The following is a 25,593-nucleotide window of genomic DNA, read 5'->3' on the forward strand; positions in this document are numbered from 1 at the left end:
ACAGGAAAAGTAAGATTCTATGGGATGGTTTTGGATTTGGGGAGGTGGGTTGGGGGTTGGATCTAGAGACAGTTGCAAAAAAAAAAGGCTTAGAGAGAAACAAAACAAGTAACTTAGACAAAAGCAGGTAGCCAAGCATCTACAACCAATCAAAGACAAACAGCAAAAATGCGGTACACACTGTATACAAAGGCAGCTTCAGCAGGGGTGACGCTTAGAAAACTGTGACTGATCAAGATGAAGGCTGAAGAGAGAAGTATATACACTCAGTTTTAAACAATGAATGATACATTTTCACACATTTCTTTCTTTGTTCAGCCATAATCACTGGGGACTTAGACTGTAGGGTGCTCATTCCCTAGCTCGTGAGTAATATGGTACATTCTAAAGTCACAGAGTACTTTTCTCAAATACATAAAATTAAATGAGAAATAACGTGTGAAATCATCAAGCATCATTCCTGGCATTTAATCTGTGTCTAGTGCATATTTACTGAATTTGAATCATTATAAAATTACAAACAGGACATGTTCTTGCTCCACATGCAGTAAAAATCTGATTACCTTGAATATCATCATTGAATGTACAATACTGGTTTTGATACTTTTTCAGGAGCCGAAATGCATTTATATTGGCAAAATCTTCAAATTGAATAAGGCAATTCATGCCATACCTATGGGACAAAATATTCACATTAGAAGATGTTAATGAAATAACATTTAAAAATAAACCTTTAAAATTAGCCTACAGAAAAGGAAAAAACTTATTTTCTTTTAAAGGTCCTATCTTGCTACTTATTAGTATAAATATGTAATATAATGTCTGTTCAGCAAATATTTACTACATGCTTACTATAGAAAAAGCATTCCATTGGCACTGTGAAATACTACAAAGATGACAAAAATGTGGTACCTGCAGTCAAGGAATTTAAAAGTTAGTAGAAACTAAGATATTTTGAAATAAATGAAAAGTGGTACAAACAAAGGATAACAGACGTTTGAGAAGCCAGATATCATTCCTGACTGTGGTTACAGACTAGGTTATAAATGAACTGAGTTGTAGTCACTGTCATGATTTCAAAAGTAGGGATGTGAGGTTCCACAAGCTGAGTTAATAGCAGAAACAAAGTAACTGAAGTGAAAGCTGGGAAAGAAAAAAAAAACCATTCAAAAAACAGCTGGAAGCCCTGTTCGCCCAAAAGGTCGTATTTAGTACATGGAAGGGTGTAATGAAAGACAAGGTCAGAATTTTATGTTGGAAACCTTGAAAATTCTAGCCGAGGATGCTGGTGTTTGCTCTACAGCCACGGCCAAACACTGAGAAGCTTTGAGCTTTGAGGTATACAGGACAGACTTGCATTTCCGAAATCAGCTTACTGGTTTGACGCTTTATTCTCATGACTATCTATCGCCTATTCACCCGAGACAAGGGAAATTAACATCATTGATACCCCAAGTACCTGAGAGTTGCGAGAGAGAGCCTTATGGCCATGGACATCCTTGCTAGGTGATTTTTTTAAAAATGTGTATACATCTAATAAAATCACTACAAATTAAAAATTATATTCTCGGTGTCTTGGCTAATTAGTTATGAAAAGCTGTTCAAATATAATAGTAATTTAAGACAAACCCAGTCTGAAACAGAAGCTTGCATTTTCATACAACAGATTTAGAAGTATTAATGCTTCTCACTGTGGGTGTGGGCACGCTGCAGTGGGCATTCACACGCATGAAAACATGCTATAATAAAAAATTATAAAAAAAAAATCAAACGTGCTATGTAAAGCTGGTAAAACACTTGACATTATATTAAGAGGTTTATTCAGCTTTTAGTTCAGCAAAACACCTGTTGAGCATATTTAGCTTACAAAGGACTTGGCTTGTCCCTATGGATACAGAGATTTAATGAGACAAAAAGCATAAAATCAGAATGATCAGTCCACAAATGCGGTTTGGTTGTCACATTGTGATTCTCTGCAAGCCTATGTGATTTTTTTTTTCAATCTTTATTGGAGTATAATAGCTCTACACTGTTGTGCCCGTTTCTGCTGTACAACAAAGCGAATCAGCTGTATTTATAGATATATCCCCATATCCCCTCCCTGTTGAGCCTCCCTCCCACCCTCCCTATCCCACCCGTCTAGGTCATCAGCAATCGAGCTGATCTCCCTGTTAGGCAGTTGCTTCCCACTAGCCATCTATTTTACATGTGGTAGTGTATAAATGTCAATACTACTCTTTTACTTTGTTCCAGCTTCTCCTTGCCCACCTCCCCACGTCTTCAAGTCTGTTCTCTACCTCTGAGTCTTAATTCTTCCTCTACCACTGAGTTCATCAATGCCATTTTTCAGATTCCATATATATGTGTTTTGCTAGGTGATTTAGAGACGCATGGTCTCCAACCTCGGCTAGACTCCACTGCTGCCATATTTATGATTCCTTCTCTTTGTTCCTTGGCCAGCTTCCACTTCCATTGCACCCAAAGACTATTCCTTATTTTCACCAACACATCTTGACTTCTTCACCCGTCTCCTACTTCCTGGCATAGTGAGGGCATACTGCATGATCTCCCTCAACGCCTCCCCCGTCTCTGTCTTTAGCACTACCCTTCGGGCATCAGTCAACAAGGTGTTCCTCTTCCTGCTTAAGGTAACTCACCGATGTCACCGATGCTGCCCGTATTCCCACCTCTTCTTTCTCAATCAGTGCCCTCTTTCCTATTTACGACTCCTTCCTCTGGACAAGCTCAGTCCTCTTTTTCGGTAAGTGACTTGGAGCTTCTTATGAGAAGAAAAAACTTCCCTTGACTGCGTTTTTTCCTACCCTTTCCATTTAACGTACACAAACTATTAGTTTACAGTTTACCTCTTATTTATTTCTCCATCCCCTGTCATCTACCTTCTGTCCTCATGCCTGCTAAAACGGCTGCTCTAAAATTAAAATGGTCCCAGACTAAAAAGGCAAGGAACACTATTTTCAATCCTTAATTTACTAGAGCTCTTTGATGCATTGCCACAAATTCTGTTTATCTTTTTTCTTGAAAAGCTATTTCCTACGCTTCTGTGATATCATGCTTTTCTGTTCCTTCTCCTAAACCACTAATCATTTCTTCTTTCTCTCTTAGGGAATTCTTAGCACTTAAACAGTGGTGTTTCCCATGACTCTGTCCTTGGTCTACTGCATGGTGTGGGTGTGTGTGTGTGTGTGTGTGTGTGTGTGTGTGTGTGTCTCCTAACAGAATTTCAATCCTACTCAGCTTTAATCACCAATTATATACAGTAACTCCCAAATGTGCATTTGTAGTCTACCCCTGTGAACTCCTGACTAGTGAATCTCACGACCAGTTGGATAATTTCACTTGAACGTACCTCAAACTGAAAAGTCCAAGATTAAGCTCATTATATTCTCATAGCACCTATAAGTGCTCAGCAAATATCTGCTGGGTGAATGTAATTTAAAAATATTTTCTCATTTAATCTCAAGGTACAATTTCACAGATGAGGAAAAGCCTTGGGCACCCAGTAAGCTGGGGAGGCGAAATCCGCACTCAAGTCTGCCTGATGATGTGGTAGAGCCTGATGTTTCAAATAAGCTTTAAGTTTATGATTGACTCCTTTCTGTTATACTGTAGTTTTTATTATATATACCTTGAAGTATATACCTTTGAATAACGCCGAGTTCTGAAACTAAAAATAAGGAGCTCTATAACAGAAAAATTTTGTAAAATTTAATCAGAATAATAAACTAGTGAAAAGACTGAATAGTCTTTAGGGGCTAGGTTTTATTGCAAACCAACAGTTAATAGTTGCTAAGCAGAGGTTTGGTTTTTTAACGTTCATCATGGTCCTGCCTCTTCATGGTGAAGTCTGTCTCCTTAAGACTTAAACCAACACCTCCTTATAGATTATCTATTCTGTATTTCCAACCTAAATCACTTACTGAAACTCAGTCACCTTCACAGATCATTTCCAAAGCCAAGTAGACTCTTGACTCTCAATTTCAACAATTTTTTTTTCTATGATGAAAGCATACATTTCCATGTCTTAGAGGCCAAAAGATTGAAGCTATTATTTCACTATTTCCTTTTTAACCCATTACATTCCGTTAATTACCATTTTCTATCATTTCTACCATTTAAATATTATCATAGCCAAAGAAACTGGCCTTGCTCCTGCTAGGACTGCAAAAAGTCTTTGGTCTCTTTGCTTCTCCTTGTCTCCCTCGAACGTATGACACGGAGACACCAATTTTTTGTAAACAACAACTTCCTCCAGCTACTCCCTTGCTCAAAATTCAGAGTGGATTGCTCTGATGATAACATCCAAATTCCTTAAACTCAAGGATCTATAATCATATGTTATCTTTTCAATTGCTTTATCTCTCCCTGTATTCCAGGGTAAGTCTCTTCCCCACTAAACCACTTCTCTCCTCTCTCAAACACACCACGTCCGTCTCCTTCTCATGTCTTTATTAATACACTGCCATTGCAAGTCACCGTCACTCTTTTTTTTTTTTCCCAATCTTTACTGGAGTATAATTGCTTTACACTGTTGTGCCAGTTTCTGCTGTACAACAAAGCAAATCAGCTGTATTTATAGATATATCCCCATATCCCCTCCCTGTTGAGCCTCCCTCCCGAGCATCCCTCCCACACTCCCTATCCCACCCCTAGGTCATCAGCAGTCATCGGTTTGATCTCCCTGTGTTAGCCAGTTGCTTCCCACTAGCCATCTGTTTTACATTTGGTAGTGTATAAATGTTAATACTACTCTTTCACTTTGTCCCCGCTTCTCCTTCCCCACCTCACCATGTCCTCAAGTCTGTTCTATACCTCTACATCTTTATTCGTCCTCTACCACTGTGTTCATCACTCTTGAATCAGCAAATATTTTCTATACCACTTCTGTGGGGTCTAAAACTACTAGTGTGTAGATGTCTCAGTAACTAGATTAAAAGGTTCCTGAGAGACTTAAAACTTTTTCAGATAGTACTACTTCAGTAGAGAGAAGATCAAGTGAATATAATACGTAAGCAAAAAGTCATTTCATTCATTAAGAATAATTGATTGCTTAATAATCTGTACTGCTGAATACTACAGCTCTCAGTTGCTTTGAATGAGTTGCACTGGAGTAGGTATCTCCCTTTATTCACCCAAATTTCAAAAGTTATAATGTTTTGCATTTTTCAAACTAGTTCAAAAAAAGTATAATCTTTCTATTATTTAAATAGACATGACTTTTATTCTAGAATTTCTCTATTATTTAGCAAGAAAAAAAATCAAGTTCGTTTCATGTTAGTTTTTAGAGTTGGCACTAAGTAGGTTATAGACATTTTCAATATCAATAGTTTCTATTAATAGAAGTAAAAAGGTAAGCCTAGTAAAACCAAGATTTTTCAAAAAACTCATTTAATATTATAAGACATTAACACATTTTTCTATTTTGGTTGAATTTCCAAATACAAACCAGAATTTAAATCATGTTTAAATCATGTGAATCACGTTACCTAAGAAAACCAATTCCTACGAAACTGCTATTTTTTCCATCGGCATTTTAAAATTCTTTCCCTTATATTTTCCTCCTTTCTTTCTATAAAAGTAATTTCGGAAATGTTAATTATTTGCTCAGAAGACTTTCTACAGTAGTCCTTTAGGCCTTTAAAAGAAGTAATATTTTAGTCCGAATAAGCAACATTAAAAAATACCCATATGAGCAAAAAGACTAAAAATATGAATTAATAAGATGCTAATGGTCTAAAAGTTCTACTGCTAATATCTTAGATTCTCCAATACTTTCCTCTCTTCCCCTCGTCCCGTCTTCCCTCTCTTCCACCAACTCCTTCTCCAGCAAACAATCCACTCACTCTTCATTCGGTTCTTCCTTTCCTCTGAGTTCATTCTTCCTAGCTTCACCTGTGTATGCTGAAGACAACTATTCCAGTCATGCACTGGCTGTTCCGCTAGTGAAACCATGCAGGACCCTGTGGGGCTCCTGGGCACAGAATGCTTTCTGTCCCCTGATTCTTATTTGCAGGGAATAGCCTTCAGCCTCCATGATCTTCCCTGAGTTCCAAAAGGCAGGTCCAAACAGTTGATAATCAGGGAAGGGAGGGGATGCAGAGACAAGGGAGGAGCAGTCAAGAAACAACAGTGCAGCCTTGGAGCAGGGTCCTGGTCGCACCTCAGGGGATACACATGACAACATCTTTAAGCTCTTCACAAAACTAAAACCCCCAACAAACTGGAAGATGTCAGCATTCTTCATTCCAGAGGACCACCTGAGACCAGAGTAAATGAGTGCAGGCCCTGCACACACTCTGATCCTTATCAGCAACCCCACCCTTGAACAACTGCTATGAAACTCCTCACCAGATCCTCCTGGGTTGCGACACACAGTTTTTGAGGGGCATGATCCATCTCTGTCCCCCTTTGCCTGGCAAAGCAACAAAGCTATTCTTTCCTACTTCAGCCTAAACTCTGTCTCTGAGATTTGATTCAGCACCCATGGACAGAGGCCAAGTTTTCAGCATCTCTACATGCCCCTGGCCCCTTGCTCTCCCTCACTCCACTTACACAACCCTTGAGTCCACGCTATGGAGTCTCAGCTAGGACCTTGATCAAGTCCTGCAATATCTGTTTTCTACTGCTTACTGGTCTACAGCATGATCCCAGAATAGCTTCTGCAAACTGTTTTTTATTCCCCTTGTCCCACAAGCACTCCATCTCTTACCAGCCACTACTTCACTGAGATGAATGCCATCCAGAGAGAACAATCTTCACTTTCTCAGCTCCCCTCCACATTTAAAAAATCTGTGCTTTTACTTCTTTTCTTCTCTGACTCCTGAGATGTATTCTTGCTTCCTTGTTTCTAATCTCTCTACAGACCTTACTGCCTCAACTCTACCTTTCTACACGAACAGCTTCAATTTCTCTTTCTCCACTGGTTCCTTCCTGTCTCCAAGGAATCTCAGGACTCCCTGATTTTAAAACCACATCCCTTGACCATGACAAAGCCAAAGCTATCGTTACTTATCTCTCTTCCCACACTGCCAAAGCGCTCAGAAGAGAGAGTGACAAACTTTCCCTCATTTTTCACTTCTTTTAATAATATGCCTATACTTGAAAGACAGTCTCAAACTACAACATTCTAATAGCACAATGTAGATGAGGTCTCTTTCTTCTGATCCAACAAAATACTTTGTAAATCAGCTGTTCTTCTTCCACTGCAGTTATTTATATGTTATTATTATGTCCCTGAAGGTCTATTTTTTTAAATCACCATAAAATGCAGGGTGAAAACTGGTATCTGAATTTTTGTTTCTTTTTCTTTTTTTTTTTCTTTTTTTGGATTATTTATGAACCTTAGCATCTTTTTCTATGTCTACTGGTCATCTGTCATTCTTTCTGGAAGATTATATGGTCTTTGGTTAATTTTTCTATTTTTATGGTATTTTTCTTTATTATTTCATAAGAGTTCTTTACATATTAGGAATATTAACTTCCTGTTATATATGGTGCATGTGGCTTCCCTACTCTAGGATACTGTGTCATTAATCATTTACACAGTATTCCTGTTTGTTTTTAACAAAATGAATTCTAATTTTTTATGTAGTCAGATCTTTCCATCTTTTTATTTATAGCTTCTGCCCTGGATGGTATGCTTGCCACAATCTTCTCCATACACACGTTATCACTAGAGGAAATCATGGATTTAGAAAATAATTAACCTCTATATCTGGTATTAGTTTTCACTGTTCAGATGCAGATTTTTTTAATATAGATGAAAACTTCTGACTTCTATATAATTCATTCGACTATGCCAGCACCATCTACTTAATAGCCTATCTTTTCCCCTCATCACCTGTAATTAGATACTATATTCTCAAATACAGTAGAGTCATTTCCTGTGCTTTTCTCTTTTATTCTACTATGGCTAATGACAACATATCTTTTTTAACTTTTAATAATATATGCATGTGTGTGTGTGTACACTCACTTATTTTTCATAACCACTCTATGAGGCAGGCACTATTATTATTCTCATCTTATAGATGAGAATATAGGCACAACATATTGGTACTGCTCTGTAATGATGGCCTATAACAGTAGCAATTAGTCTACTAATCTCTCTATCCAGTAAAAAATGCCTCTATTTTAATTACCATAGTTTTTAAGTGACTTTAATATTTAGTAATGTTATATATCTCTCATTCTTCTTTTTTAAGTATTTGCTTAACTGTGTCAGCAGTTTAAAAACTTAGACTCTACTCAACAGTAAAAAATCAAAACCCTCCAATTAAAAAATGGGTGGAAGATCTGAATAGACATTTTTTAAAGAACACATACAGATGGCCAATAGGTACATGAAAAGATGCTCAACATCGCTAATCACCAGGGAAATGCAAGTCAAAACCACAATGAGATATCACCTCACATCCATTAGAATGGCTCTTATCAAAAAGATAAAAATCACAAGTGTTGGAAAGGATGTGGAAAAAGGGAACCCTCAACGCACTGTTGGTGGGAATGTAAATTGGTGCAGCCACTATGAAAAACAGTATGGGAGTTCCTCAAAAAATAAAAATAGAACTACTGTATGATGCTGAAATTCCACGTCTTGGTATTTCTTTGAAGGAAAAGAAAATACTAATTTAAAAAGATAACTGCACCCCCATGTTCACTGCAGCATTATTTACAATAGCCAAGATATGAAAACAACCTAAGTGTCCACCAATGGATGAACGGATATAGAAAATGTGGCATATACACAATGGAATATTATTTGGGCATAAAAAAGAAATGAAATCTTGCCACTTATAACAACATGGAAGGACCTTGAGGGCATTATGCTAAGTGAAATAAGACAGAGAAAGACAAATACTGTATGATCTCACTTACATATGGAATCTAAAAACAAACAAACAGGAAAAAAGAAAAAACAAGCTCACAGATACAGAGAATTTTTTGGTGGTTGCCAGAGTGGTGGTAGGGGGTGGGCAAAATAGGTGAAGGTGGTCAAAAGCTACAAACTTCCAGTTATAAAATAAGTAAGTCCTGGGAATATAATGTACAGTATGGTAACTATAGTTAATAATATTGTATTACATATTTGAAAGTTGCTTAGAGAGTAGATCTTAAAAGAAAAAAAAACTTTTTCATAACTATGTATGGTGATGGATGTTAACTAGAGTTACTGTGGTGATCATTTCGCAATGCATACAAATATTGAATCATTATGTTGTACACCTGAAGCTAAAATAACGTTATATGTCAATTATACCTCAATTTAAAAAAAAAAAAAAACATGGGCTCTAGAGTCAGAGATCCTGGGATGAAATTCTGTCCTCACTTTTTCTGTATCCTTAAGTGTTCTGTGCCTCTGTTTCTCCATCAGAATACATAACAATCACATATTATCATAAGTATATTATCAGGATTAAATGAAGTGATACATGTTTAAGTGTTCAATGTGTAAAGACTGGCACTAAGTACTCTATAATCACTAGATATTTTCTATTACTTAATAGTAACAATAGAAGCCATAGACAGTGAATAATACCTTCAAAAGCCTAAGAGAAAATAAATATCATTCAAGAATAGTATATGTAGCAAAGCTACTTTTCAAGAGTTAGGTTGAAACAAAGATATCTTTAGATAAATAAAAGCCAAGACTTTTACTAAAGGACTTTTACTAATGGATGTATTTCAGAGAGAAAGGAAATATTCCCAGAAAAAAAGGTCTGTGATATAATAAAACAAAATATAACTAAACACAAGTAACTTTTATCCATATAAAATACTAACAAGAGGTTAATAATAAGCTATATTTCTGGCATGACAGAGTGAGGAGGTGGGCAAATTTCTTCCCCCAACAGCAATAATACAGCAGGACAAATCCTTCAACACAACCATGTTCGTGCTCTGGAAATCAACTAAAGGCAAAGAAGCAAAACTTTTAAAGTAAAATGGGGAGTGGGGTCAACTCTTGAAAGGAACATGAAATGTTTATGCTTCTCATACAAACAATGCCATTCTAGGCAGCGCTTTAGCTATCTTGATTAAAAATAACTAAGATGTTGAGAATGGGTAAAAGCATCTCCATGGTTATAAATCAACACCTTCTTTTTTTTAAACAACCTTAGCAGAGAAGCAAACTTTGTGGTAGCAACTGATTACCCCAAACACAAATATCAGTCAAGAATCATCTGGTGCTCATCGCGACTCCTGCCCCACTTCTCTGGTTTCTAAGCAGCCCTTCAGAAAGTACAGGTTGCGTGTTTTCAGACAGTGCCCTCCTATGCTTGGCTCCTGCTGTGTCCTGTATTGTGGTCCAGCAGCACCAGATGATCTGTTATTATGTACGAAAGCAGCAGAACCTCGTGGTTACAGGATGTGAGGAGGAATCAGAGCCTTCTCAGTTCTATTCCCGGCCCTACTACTTTACTTGGCCCTGCGGTTTGGGGCTAGTTACAGTTTCTCTGTGGTTAGAATGAAATCCCCACACTATGGTTTGCCTTCAGTGTTTAGGACACAATGTGGGCAGGCTATAAATTTATAATGTTTTCTAAGTGAAGTCTGGGAATAGGCATAGGTAGTAAAAGGGTACACAAGATACCTTATCATTCACAAACGGATAGAATCACCCCCTGGAGACGACTGCTTTATCAGTTTTCATTTCATGAATTTTCTCTACCTGGTAATTAACTCTGATTTGAGTCCTAAAGATTTAGAGAGAGACATCCTGAATTCATTTTGTGATACAAGCATCTTGCACCATATAATGAAAAAAAGCCATGGGAGGGATATTTTGTTCCAGATTGAACCAGCCTTGTTGCTACGAAATTACAAGCAGTGGAACACAAGGACGTTAGCCAACTGGATTCTACATGACTATGAAAAGAACCTATTATTTTATGATCAAAATATCACATAAAATAGTGGGTGTAAATGGTTTTAGAAGTTAACAGAAATACCACCCATAAAATTAACATGTAAAAACTGCAGAGAACTTTCTCTTGTGGCATTGTTAAATTCAACAAAACCCTTATTACAGTGACAGCACATCCTCAGTGCCAGACACCGTGCTCCACACGTTAAAGGGATTATCTCGTTCAACTCTCTCAGCCACCCAACGAGGAAGGCAGTTATTATCCATTTCATGGATGAGGAAACTGGAGCTCAGAGAGATCAGGGCCATGGCTGAGTTCATGCCGCTAATAAGTGGTAGGACCTGGACTGAACCACAGGGCCCACAGTTTTAACAACTTATATACTGGCTTCCCCAGAGCACTGATGTTGGCATCAATGAAGTGAACAGTATGGTTAGAAAGAAAAGGACCGTACTGAAAAAATATGGGAGCTATCGTTTTATCATAAAACTACCAAGACAACGTGCATGCATTCAGCAGACTAGGTATTTTTATAAAAGGAAGTCTATGGACAGATATTGGGGAAAACGTTAGGCTTCCTTTGATTATAAACTATCAAGAATTCACTGCAATCGCTGGTCTACCAAGCACATTTTCATTTAATAAAATTTTTTTTTTAGCATTTGAATGGCATTAGGCAGCATTCAAGATGCAGAGCATTTTAGCTCTGATGGGTACCTTAGTGATCACGTATTACTCATTTTTGATAACATAACTGAGCAAATTGAGCGGGAAACGGAAAACACGGATCTTGCCCTAAAGATGCTTACAGTCTTGTTGGGAAGACAAAAGATACAAGCAGAAAAATGTAAAGATGGTTCAAATTAAAAGCAAAATCAGTGGTACACAAAGAGATCACCACTACAGGATTCAGGGAAGACAACATGAATTAGGCTGAGGCTTAATCTGGGCCCTTGGATAGGATTCCAATGAGGAAAAGAGTGAGGTGGGGAAAAAACCCACAGAGGTCTCAGAGTTTGTGAGGGAGGACCCTAAGGACAATAGTTTGAGGAACTTCAGAAGATCAGTACTGGCCGTTGAGTTCAGATTATGAATAGTCTTGAATGCCAGGATAAATAATTTGAAGTCGACTGAAGTTCTCTTTGGTCAAGAACCACTCAAGTTTAATTCTTCCTTGTGGGTAAGAATTAAGAACAGAAATGTGTTCACTCCTTGGTTAACCCACTGTAATATGGCTCCAGTTCCTACCACTTTACTTCTGTATTATTTTCTAACACTCAGATATACTTTTCATTTCTCTTATCAGTCTTTCTGTTATATTTTGCTGACACTTCTTAATTATTCTCTGTGACACTGGAAATTATACACATTCAGCAGTAATCATCCAGTCTTTCCTTCTCTGCCTCCTATAATCGTTCCCTTATAATTTTCAACCATTCTTGAGGACTCAGTAATCATCTTTAGACAAATAACTTCTAAATCTATAATCCCTGTTGCTAATCTTTCAAAGAAACTCCAACTCTATGTTGCAAAAATGATAGTAAGAAAGATGTGAAGAAATGTTATATTATGAATCTTTTTTAATAAGGAATGAATGTTTATATTTTAACATATTGCCAACCATTCTTACTCATTTATAGTATCACAAGTATATACAGCATCAAAAAACTCACACCTTTTTAACATCAAGGACAAACAATGAAAAAATGAAATCATTTTCTTTGGTTGTCATCTACTTCTCAAATAAAATAGCAGGATTTGTTAAACGTTAAGTTCCTCAAAATTCAACAAATTCTGAAACTGCATTTATAACTAAAATTTCTATTTAGTATATTTTAATAAAAAACATTTAAAAACTACTTCTTGCCTGCAAAATCAGTGAAATCTCTTCTCTAATGATTTTAATTTAATATGTCAATATAAAACCCCTAGAAATTCTGAACTTTTTTCCTTACAAAACTTACTATCCAAACTTTTCCTATGTTCCACCAATGCCAAAATACTATAATCAATTTCTATTTTGCCTTGTACCTTACACCCTAGTGGTCAAGTTCTTTGCCTTTTAATGATACACCTTTCATAGTAATTGTTAAGCTTTCTATTCTAAGTGCCTCAATTCAAGCTCCGGCTTTTTGGACCACATCACTGCAGTAGTACTACAGTCTCCTAGTGAGTCTCCTTGCTTGTGTTTACTTCCCCATGGAAACCAGTTTACACAGCAAAAAACTTGTTCATCCTATTTTAAAGCAGGTCCTGTGTAATGACCTCTCATATAAACTTATCTCCTCCTATTCTCAAAAAGAAAGTGTGTCCTTCCTTTCTTCCCTTATTTATTCATTTATCAAGTAATATACTGAGCACCTACTAGAGGTCAGGAACTGTTCTAGGTGCTGTTGACACATTCCTGCCCTCACAGAGTTTGCAGTCTTGTGCCAGATACAGTAAGTAGGAGATTATAATGCAGTGTGATGAGTGCTGTAACAGAGGAAACTCAGGATTTCAAAGCAGAGCAGGGGCACCCACCCAGAATTAACTGGAGGAGCCAAGGCTTTCTAGAGGAAGCTAAAGCCCAAAGGATGAGTAGGAGTTTGTCAAGTTAAGAGAAAGGGAAAGAATTTGTGAGGAACAGGGAACATGCTCAAAGGCCCAGGGTTAAATAAATTAGTGGCATATTTCAAGAACTGAAATAAATTAAGTATGACTGAATCATAGGGTTTGAAGGGGAAGAGACAAGAATTAAGGCTAGAGAGGTAAGTAGGACAAGATTATTCAGGCCCTCTAACCTGTTAAGGGGTTTGTACCTGATCCTAAAAATAGGGTATTAAACAGGAGTCTGACATGATCGATTTGCATTTTAGACTAACTCTGTGCCGTCAGGGATTAGAGAGGGGGAAGACTTGGATACAGGAAGTTTCCTTAGGAGGCTGCACAAAACCCCAGGCCTGCCCCTGGGGTGAGAATGGGGACGGGGAGAAGTGGGCGGATTTGAGAAATATTCAAGAGACAGAAGAGACTATATTTAGTGAAGAGGAGTAGATGATGAGGGAGAAGAAATCAAGGATGAATTTCAAGCTTCTAGCTTGGGCCACTTGGTAGAGGATGGAGTATATTTAAAAAGAAAAAAAAAGGGAAATCTCAGGAGAAGAAGCAGGTTTGGTCAGGAAGATCAGGAGTCCTGCTTTGGACACGCTGCTTTGGAGCAACCTCAGAGGCAGGCAAGCAGAGGCAGCTGTCCTGAGAAATAAAGGTGTGTGGCTTCAGAGTTTCAGAGTTTGAACAGCTGCCCATGAAGAAAAGGCCCATGGCGTAGCCATGAGGGGGTGTCTTAAGTGCTGTGGGACTAAGGCCATTAGAAATGAAGATCCGAAGAACAAGAAAGGCCAACAAAACACATCAACCACGTGGAGATGAAAGTGGGTTGACAGCAAGGCTTTCAAAACAGGTAAGAATTAGAGAAGGGTAGTGAAGAAACTGGGAGAAGATAGAGATATGATAAACCTAATTGACAAAAACACCAAAGACGTTGTGGAGTGGGGGGTTGGGGGGCTCACATAAGAATGAAGGACTAATAGTCTGAAAGGGAGAGAGGGAAGAAGATGCTGACCTCATCTCCCACCCTAAAGCACTGCGTGGACCAACAAGCATCACTCTTTGAAAGCACTGTGGGAAAAGTGGAGGTTTTAAATGAGAGCCATGTTTCAGGAAGGCAAGAATGTAAAGGGACCACCCAGTGAGGAAGTAAGGGAGGCTTTATTAAGGAACAGGTTTCCAAAGGCAGAGTGGAAAGTTCTGAGGTGGAAAGGAGTATTGGGAGTTTGGTTTAGGGGAGAGGAAACACAAAACAAAGTATGAAAAGGCATGAAGACTTCTCTGGCGGCACAGTGGTTAAGAATCTACCTGCCAATGCAGGGGGGATCTTCCTGGTCCAGGAAGTTCCCACATGCTGCGGAGCAACTAAGCCCGTGCACCACAACTACTGAGCCGGCGCTCTAGAGCCCGACAACCACAACTACTTAGCCCATGGGCTGCAACTACTGAAGCCCATGCGCCTAGAGCCCGCGGTGCTCTGCAACAAGAGAAGCCACTGCAATGAGAAGCCTGCGCACTGCAACAAAGAGCACTGCCCACTCTCTGCAACTAGAGAAAGCTCACATGCAGCAACAAAGACCCAACGCAACCATAAATAAATACATACATACATACATACATACATACATTATATAAACCATTTAAAAAAAAAGAAAGAAAAGGCATGAAGTACGTGAAAGAGTATATGGAATTAGACAAATGACGTTATTTTTACATTATAATGGGAGACCAAGAGTAATAATAATATGAAGTAAGGTTTTCTAAGAACTATGCGCAGAGGCTACATGATGGACTGCAAAGGTGGAGAGCAAGGAGGTGGGTTTATGGCAGGGGAAGGTTGCAGCCTGGTGTCTATGAGCTGAGACAGCACCAGTACAGGCTCAAATCCTCAGGGCAGCTTTGGGTCTAACGCACAGATATCTGCTTCAACGTGCCACTGTGTTTTGATCCTCCATTTCTAGTCTGCACCATTTCCCATGCCCAGGATGCTTTCACATAAAGGACGCAGAAATTCAGAAAATGCTTTTATAAACTCCGTCTGCAAACTTACCACAGAGAATTAAAAGCCTCCTCAAAAGCATGTTCCGGTAAACACCTTATCCCCAACCTCAATCATGTCATTTACTTCTGCAGTTTGAATCACTAAATTGTCTGTGTCTCCTTCCCAATTTAGCCTAGATCAAACTGTTTATTTCTAAAAGCCAACAACTTCCACAAAACATTAGGGATCAAGTTCGGAGCAGCAAAGAGAATTGTATGTGATTTTGCTCTAGATTATCAGAGCCATGAAATTTGCAAGCTAGAAAGGTCCTTGGAGACCATTTAACAACAAGTAATGCCCAGGACGGTTATTAAATAACACCCAGGATTACAAGGAGCAGACACTAGTGAGTACTGCCACCTAAGAAAAAGCCAGAAAGCCCAACTACAACAGCTACTTATGATATCAGCAGACTTTTATGATGTAAGAAAATATCTTCCTATTTCAGATTATAAAAAACAGAATATTTTCAGAGACATTTGTCAGAATTTATATATTCAAGTGAATGTGAATACTATCCTTTAGCGTGCCCACTTTCAGAGTATTCATTTATCCAATGATGCTACAAACTGCTCAACTACTTTCAAAGCGACTTTAAAATCAGTTTTATTACTTTATATAGTTCTATCTTGTAGGTAATTTTCTTCCCTATTTTTTAACTAGTGGTAAAAAAAAATCTGAAGAAATATTTTGTGAACAAGAACTAGACCCAAAAACTGACTTGGATCAATATTCTCGTTCTGACTGTTCTCAAGAATCACTCTCAGTCTCAAAGGACTTTTCTTTCAATGCCATCACTGTGATATTTAAAAGAATTACTATAGGTTCTGAAGACAGTATTCAAAGAGGCATTCCAGAAGTACTGCAAACATCAGCAGTAATCATTGTACAGAGTTCCAGGGTATTACCTGGAAAGAGATAACACCCATTCAGATGTAACTTTAAAAAAAATCAATCATGCTACTTTATAGTGAAACCTCAAAATCAACGTAAAAATGAAAAAGAACTTTGCATGTACCATTACTGAAAATAAAAACTTTGAAAGATGATATCCACTCTTATGCCACCGAATAAGAAAAATCTATGCATATTATTCAAGAAAAACCTGAGAAGTCTACATTTAGAAATAGCTGAAGGCACAAATCCAATGTAAATTACAAATCGGGCCTCTCTGGCTCAATCGTCTGGACTAATGTCAAAGTTTGAACACTAACCATTTTCCATAACCAGAACCCACCTACCAATAATGTGTCCTGAAGTTATGTCTATTTATATTTCCATATTAATAGTATTTCTTATGGGAGTATTATTGCCTAATACTAATAAAAATGCCAAAAATATCATGTTCCCTGCTTCATTAATACGCTCTGTTCTTCCCACATACTGGGAAATCTCATGAACTCAGTCATCACATGTTCCATTGGTCCTGAAGGTCTTTAAGCCCGAACTGCTTTAAGATTGTTTCTATTGGCACCTGCAGGGGCACATTCACCTGCACGTCAATACCTTCTTTTCCCTTAAAATAGTTCAATAATTAGTTGAAGGGATTTCATCTAACAGACTAAAATTAGAATTCTATTACAGAGTCCCTACTTAATTCTGAACAATTCTTAGGGACAAAACCTGACCTAGTCCTAAGAATTGTTTTGACTTCCTTTTGCATTAAATCATTTTTAAATGACTCTGACACTTTATACACTTATATTTCAGTCTAAGTTTTCAAGAATGCAACTCTTTCTCTGCCAAACTGATATATTTCCAAAATCTGATTTTGGACAAGAATGCATGGAAGCATGACAACTTATCATTTGTAAACTAATAATTTTATTCTGGTATCACTGAGAAATACAAGCCAAGACAAGTACTTCTGTGCCTAAAACAGTACTTTCTGAAAACGAACACTTAAAACGAAGCCAATAATCCAATAAGTGTAGAATCTAACCACCTGCATTTGGGTTCTGCCTCTTCACTTATAAACTGAGTCTTTGCGGTCAAATTCTCAGTTTTTCCACTACCTTTCTGAGAGCTGCTTTTGCAATTCTAAATCAATAAAAAGAACTGAAAAAAAAATACACTCAAGAGATGTCATTAACAACACAAACCACCTATTACTATACAAAGTATTCAGGTTTTGAAAAAGTCTCACTCTGTTACAAATCTGATCAGTGGTAAGTGAGGAAATAATCTGACAATTTTGCTCTCGGTGCAGTCCAGATGGAGAACAGTTGTAGCCTCTCTGATAAGAGATTTCTGCATAAAACATTGACTACTAATGAGAGGCATACATGGCCAGATGTATGCATTTTGCATTGTCCAGATAGAAGTGCTTTAATACACCCATTTTTCATAGGTGAGCAAGAAACATAACCCCTGAGAAAATATAAAGACTGCTCACATGTGTAACAATAGTACGATTCCATTCTTACTTCTGAGCAATAGTAGACTGATAAAGTCAAGAGAAATACTGAGTCAATTTCTCATTTCTTGTTCTTTTTATATATACACATAAATATTGTATATATGTGATCCACTGCACCACTGACAATCCACTGGAGACTATTTTGAGAAAAGTAACACAGCTACATGATATCTGATAACTTTTTATAATAAACCAATAGTTTCAACACTGTCCTCACTCAAACAGCCTTAATTGACCAATGCAAAGGTTGCCTTCTTTTCATTTTTCATACTCCATTAGGTTTTCTACTATGCAATGCAACTGCCAAAAGGTAGAACACTCTTTAGAAAGGAGAAAAACACAGAAAGTGACTGGAAAATCTAAATATTGAATAATAAATAACAAAATGTATAAAGTCACCTCGATAAATGATAAGGTACTGTATGTCATTTATCGAGGTAATATTACTCTCAAGCTTTATGTCAGCCTAAGAGTTTTTCTGCAGCTTACTTTCTTTAAAATCAACTTTATTGACATAGGATAAAACTGTACACCTGAATTTTAGGTGTACTGATTTAGTGCTGATAAATGTATATTCGTTGAGCCACCTCTACAAGTAATATATAGAATATTCCCAACACACCAAAAAGTTCTCTTGTAGCCCATTTTTGTCAATCCCCAGCCCAGCACTGGCCCTGGACAGCCACTGATCTACTTTCTCCCACTACAGATTAGTTTTGTCTTTTCCGGAGTTTCATATGAGTGAAATAATATAAATGAAATATTTTGTATTTGGCTTCTATTGCTCAGTGTGGTCCTTTGAGAGTCATGTATATTATTGCATAAATTAATAGTTCCTTTTTATTGCTTAATACTATTCCATTATACAGCTATACCACAATTTGGGTATATTATGACATCTGGACACTCGGGTTGATTGCAATATGAGCATCTTACAAATGAAGCCACTATGAATATTTTAAAGTTTTCATTTCTCTTTTCAAAATACCAAGGAATGGAATTGTTTGGTAGCATGGTAGGTCTATAAAAAAATGTAACTGCTGAACAGTTTTCCAAAGTGGTTCTGCCATTTTACATGCCCACCAGCACTTGTTGGCATCAGTCTTTTAAACTCTAGCCATCTAATGGGTATGTAATAGCATCTCAATGTGATTTTAATCTGCATTTCCCTAATGACTAATGAGCTTACACAGGCTTAATGATCATTGTGAAGTCTTGTTTCAAGACTTTAGCCCATTTTAAAAAATCGGGTTATCTTGAGCTGTAAGAGTTTTTTAAAAAATATATTCTGGATAGAAGGCAATCATCAGATGTATGTATTATAACTCTTTTTCACAATCTGTGGCTTGCCTGAACAGCATCTTTGGAAGAGCATCGTTTTCAATTTTAAGCTTGATTTAAAACCTTTTTCTTTTATGACTTGTGCTTTCTATTTTCTATAAGAAATGTCTGCCAAACCCAAAGGCACCAAGATTTTCACCTACATTTTCTTTTAAAAGTTTTATAGCTTGAGCTTTACATTTAGGTCTATGACCCACTTTGAGTTCATTTTCGTGGGGGTAAGTATGAGATAAGGGTTGAGATTCACTTTTTTCCTTATGGATAGCTAATTGTTCCAAGACTATTTCTTGAAAGGACTATCCTATCCTCATGAATTACTTTGGTACTTTTTCTAGAATCAACCATCTGCACATGGGTCTATCTATGGATTTTTTAATTCTTTTCCGTTGATCTATTCTGCTTTATTGTTCTATTGCCTTATACCAATATCATACTATCTTGGTTTATTGTAGTTTAAGTCTTAGCATTAAGGAGTATAAGTCCTCCAACTTTATTCTTTTTTTTTTTTCAAAATTGTTTTAGCTCTCCTAGGTCTTTTACATTTCTATAAACATTTTGAACCATTTTACTAATTTCAATAAAAACCCTGCCGGGTTAAGATTTTTTAAAAAATAGATTTATGTTTTTCTGTCATAAAACTTTTTAACAAAGCATCTCAGTGAAATGGCGTTGCTCTTTCTTGAATGGATTATTTTATTTGGATCTGTAGATAGGATGCCTGCAAGTGAAAGTAAGTTTTCGATGTACACCTACTGTTTCACTACTAAATACCGGAATGTCTATGAACAAAATATTTTAACCACAGAGAAAACCATTAGAGAACATTCACTAACATCCACGTGCTCCTCAACACAATTTTGTGAAATATTAACTCCCTCTGTCCCTCTTTGAGCCTACTTCTCTCAGGTAACCACTCGCCCAAATTTAATGGTTACCATTCCCAAGCATTCTCTACCTTTACTACAAAAGCAAACACGACATTGCTCTTAACCATCAAGTACATGGAAAACTACATGTGAATCTGATGGAGTTGAGTGGTATGGATTCCCTATGAAATGACAGTACAGTGTCATGAATAAGAGCTCAGGAGAAGTGAATTACAATGTCTCCTTTTGGAATTTTTTCCTCAATTCTATGATTCTTAGATATATTCATGTGGACACATGAAGCACTAGGTCATTCAATTTTTAAGTACCGTACAATATTGCAAACTCTCTCTATATATATTTGTCACAAATGATCAATTCTCCTGTTGATGGACATTGCGACTGCTTCCAACTTATCACTACTACAAATGCTGCTGCTGTGAACATTTCTGTACATGTCTCCTTATGAAGGAGTTTCTCCAGGGTTCAAGTGCTGTGCAGTAGGTTATGATCATCTTAATTATACTGTCAAAGTGTTTTATGAATTTACACTCCTGCAAGCAGTGGACATATTCACCTCTAGCCTCCCAAGCATTTGGCACCGTCAGATTTAAACATTTCTGCCCATCTGATGGATGTGAAATGGCACCTGGTACCTGTGAGGTGGCAGGATGCCGCTGGGCAGCCATGGATACGTGCTGCTCAGATTGCCCTTCAAGAAAGAACTTTGCCTAGGACTGCAGTTAGATAACTGCCTCCAGCCACAGTGCTTTACGATGGGCTGCAGCATTCCATCCAAGGCATGCTCTTCCTGGGGAGTCTCCAGTCAATGACTGAGCACAGCGGTAGGACTAGGGGCTGGCCACTTCCACTCAATGTGGAACTAATGAACAAGCTATCTCTGCTCCGCAGCTCCCGTTGAGTTGGCTGAGGCTTAGTCAGATATACATTACAGTCCGAGGCACTCTCTGCCCAGTTCTGCTTCCCAGATGTGCACTAGTCTGAAGGCTTTCCCCTGCCCAATCCTTCTGCCTCCCAGTTTCACAGGCATCACCTCCAATATACTCCCCATACCTCAACTCCATCTCAGGAACTGCTTCATGGAAAGCTCAAACTGGTATCTTGACTGAGCAGATTTAAGCTCAAACCTCTACTGAACTAAACTGCTTGAACTTATATCCCAGCTCTACTTCTTCTTGCCTCTGGACGTTGGGCAGATTATTTAATTTCCCTACACCTCAGTTTCTTCATCTCTAAAATAGGATTAATGATAGTAGCCACCTCATAGGTGTGATTAAATTAATATACGCCCCTGGAACAATCTCTGACACATAATAAGCATTCACTAAATATTAGTTTTTGTTCACCAAATGCGATTTCCTTATTTACCACAAGAGCTGTGATTAGACTTGGGGATATATGAAGTCATGACTGAGTAAACAATGATCTGGGAATATTTACTGGTCCTTTCCTTAGATGTGTGTGTATATTTATATAGATGTTATTCTAACACATGGGTAAAGGTAGGTCGTCTCAAATAAAATACTCAGTGATGATCAATAGTTACAGTCTTATTTCTTTGTCAATGATTAATCTATTAAAACTTGTTCCTCTACCATTTGTGTTTTGATTTTTTTTTAACTTATAATAAAATATACATACAAGTAACATTAAAGAATACAAACTGTAAAACTTGAGAAACGTTCTTGGGAGGCTCTGATTAAATGTCTTCTCTATCATAAAGAGTATCATACATTTGGACTTCACAGTCCACAAATCTTGAGAGTGTTGTATTAGTTTACTTGAGAGGAGATATTAAGAATCAGTTAAACAATACCATAAATTGTTTCCAAGTTAATGCAGAAGTTAGAACATAGATGGTATTCTTTTTTAGATTGGCTTTTTTCCCCTAAAATTACTTTCCCAGAAATACACACCAGTTCCTCCTTTTCCATCAATAATTTTCTAAAATTTACAATAATTAAAGGCCAAAATGAAATCTATCAATGAAGAAAGATCAGGAAAGAACTGCAGTAACTAATGGAATTTTTCTTACACTCTTATCCTCAGAGGCCAGGTGAATGAGAATTTGGAGGAACATTAAGTCTTTAAGAATGACCCAGTCAAACATTTATTGTAATGAGATCCTATTCCCTATCATTGGTTTTAGAAATGTAAACTTCTGAATAAGTAGATACTTGTAAAATAAAAGTCTCCATTAACTTTCTGAAATATATTTTCTGTCTCATTCCAAAATTCTGTACTTCTCCATAGCAAGAAAAATAACCTCTGTATTGTTCCAAAACCCCAGATGATATATATACCTAAAACTCTGAACCTACAAAACCCCCATAATGTATTTGTGCAAATAGATCATATATCCCATACTTAATCCATCCAATGGAATGAAAAATTGAGACAATGTATCAAAAAACAATGTTGGGACTTCCTTGGTGGCACAGTGGTTAAGAATCCACCTGCCAATGCAGGGGACATGGGCTCGATCCCTGGTCTGGGATGATCCCACATGCTGTGGAGCAACTAAGCCTGTGTGCCACAACTACTGAGCCCGTGTGCCACAACTACAGAAGCCCATGTGCCTACAGCCCATCCTCTGCAACCAGAGAAACCACCGCAATGAGAAGCCTATGCACCTCAATGAAGAGTAGCCCCTGCTCCCTGCGACTAGAGAAAGCCCATGCACACAGCAACGAGGACCCAACGCAGCCAAAATTAAATAAATTAAAAAAACAAAACGAAAAACAATGTTGGAGCATGTGACAGGAAGAGATAAAGATATGTACTATCTTGTCAGTAAAATGAATGATGTTACCATACTGTGATAGATCTGCGTAATAAACTCCTAGTTTTCTAAGACATATATACTATTAAAATATATTTTTAACCAGGCTACATCTGCTTTTACATACTATAACTCCTAAATTACAACTCTCCATTTCTTTTTGTACTTGTTAGCTACACTCCAGAACAGATCAGGTTCCAGACTTCCAGATCCCTCATCCCTAAAATCCCCCCCAAATTAAAACAAAAAACTAAACAAAACAAAAAAACAGTTTGACCTTTATGCAGGACAAATTTTATTTAACCATTATACTTTTCTCTGTCAAAGTGATCACTACTTTAGAGATTAGGCACATTTGAGAAAGGGTTTCTCAGAACCGTATGCTACAGTATGTTAACTGGAAGTTTGCAAAGACAGCAATTCTTGCCCTAGTGTTTTGAGACACACTAGGCAAACAAAGCAAAATAAAACACACCTCCTCACTCAGCACTTGAGTTCTCAGAACTTTAGCATACTATTATAAACTAATAGTCTCTGAGATGAGAATGCATAATATGTGAATTTATCATTCTTATCTAACTGAAAAATATCTTTTCAGGGCCCAAAAAGACTTGAAAAGAATACTGAAGGACCTACACATGCAACTCTTAAAATAGGGTAAGAAAGTTTCCAAGTTGTTCAACAGTTTATAAATAAAAGGTCAAAACCTATAGGAGTTCATTATTGGACTTCCCTGATGAAACAGTGGTTAAGAATCCACCTGCCAGTGCAGGGGACATGGGTTCAACCCCTGGGCGGGGAAGATGCCACATGCCACAGAGCAACTAGGCCCATGCATCACAACTACCGAGCCTGTGCTCTAGAGCCCGTGAGCCACAACTACTGAGCCTGCATGCCGCAACTGTTAAAGCCCACTTTCCTAGAGCCCATGCTCCACAACAAGGGAAGCCACTGCCATGAGAAACCAGCACACCACAAGAGTAGCCCCCACTCACCACTACTAGAGAAAGCCTGTGAGCAGCAACGAAGACCCAACACAGCCAAAAATAAAAATAAATAAATAAATACATAATAAAATAAAATACATTTTTTTAAAGTTAATTATTGTTCTATAATAATAAATAGAATGAGGATGTCATTTTTGAAGGGGAAATTTTAAAAACCAAAACAAGATACATGTATCATCAATGCCAAAACGCTGAGTTAATTTCAAATGAAGGAAAGTTTGTGGCTAGGCGAAGAAATTTTTAAAAAAAATCTAACAGGGACCCTACACAAAATTTCAGGAAAGGACCTTTGACTTTCTGATGATACAACATAAAAAGATCTTAAGAAGGAATGCACATGTGATTTGTGGATAGTCCTATTTCAACATTATCTATTGGCATAGCTCTAACTCTTTTCAAAGCTAGGCTTATCAAATAGTAAGAAACTTTACAAAGTTGCATAAAATTCAAAAGGGATAAAAACTTTTAAAGGAAGTAAGTCAACTGACAATTTACAGACACAGTTTCATGAATGCACCAAGTTTTGCCTTCCTAGGGATGACTGGCAAATCGTAAGAGAACTGCCACACAGCAGTTTAGTGGGAAAAGGAGAATGTGGCCATGCCTGAGTCACACGGAGGCTGCAGCTGGCTTTCTGAAAGCTGACAACGCTGAAATCATAGCATGTGTGGAGCGAAGAAGCCCCCGCTCTTCTTGCTCATATGAGCTGCATTAGTCACTTTGTTTTCCCATAAGCTGATAAAATAACATTTTGTGGATTCTGTGGTATCCGGAAAAAAGGCTAAGCTTTATATTTTCAAACCCCAAGTGAAGGAGAAATTTTTCAATAAAAGAGAAAACAGATTCAGAGCGGTGCTGGCTGTAAGCAAAATATCAACGATGGGACATTCCAGATTCTCCACATCTCAAGCAAATGGAAAGACAGTATGGAATACTAGTGTATCGGAGGTTATAACTTGAAGCAAAACATTTCAACTTCATAATCAGAATACAGGCAGTGAGGACAACATTTAAAAACTGAACACCATTAAACCAACTCATCAGATAGGTTAAAGGGATTCTAGAGATATGCATATGACGTATCTTTGATACTTCCTAAAACTATGGCATAGAAAGTTTTATCATTGCCATGAAATCCTAACAAACCAAGAGCAAGATTTGTTTCTTGGCGCTACCTTACACTTCACATGGCTCTGTCAAATTTTAAAAGATTATCATTTTCAGATGTTATAGAAGATAATTTGCATATAACACACTTCAACTGTATCTAAACACAATATTCTAGCATAGAATACAGAAGAATATGACAATTTTTAAAAGCAATCTGAAATAGGAGAAAATGGAACAAAGGTTATCAGCAGTAAAGTTGGAGAGACTTACATATTACGCTTTCAAATATTCCTGTGGCTCAGTGTATCAGGGAAGCTGTGCTTTGCTCCTTTCAGGGATAATTAGAAAAGGAAAGCTGTGAGCTACTTACTCTAGCCAGCTCCCTAAATCCAAGGATTAGATTCATACAACTAAATTCAAGATGAAGCTTTTCTCTAAAACTGATGATATATACATCAGGCATTTACAGAATCGGTCCCTACTTACAAGTTTAGCATGTGTATATTTAGCATATCTACACCTATATGCAAA

At 37.4% G+C, this 25,593-nt stretch overlaps 1 protein-coding gene across 3 annotated transcripts in view; it reads right to left on the bottom strand.

The window, feature by feature from the left end:
- ME1 (malic enzyme 1) overlaps nucleotides 1–25,593 on the bottom strand; it is a 181,905-nt gene that overhangs the window by 43,835 nt on the left and 112,477 nt on the right. For all 3 annotated transcript variants that reach the window (XM_057738818.1, XM_057738817.1, XM_057738816.1), the window contains one exon: nucleotides 564–673. In XM_057738818.1, coding sequence (XP_057594801.1) covers nucleotides 564–673 — 110 coding nt within the window. The remainder of the gene's footprint in view (nucleotides 1–563; nucleotides 674–25,593) is intronic.

Source organism: Hippopotamus amphibius, chromosome 6 (assembly GCF_030028045.1).
Source record: "Hippopotamus amphibius kiboko isolate mHipAmp2 chromosome 6, mHipAmp2.hap2, whole genome shotgun sequence".
NCBI lineage: Eukaryota > Metazoa > Chordata > Mammalia > Artiodactyla > Hippopotamidae > Hippopotamus > Hippopotamus amphibius.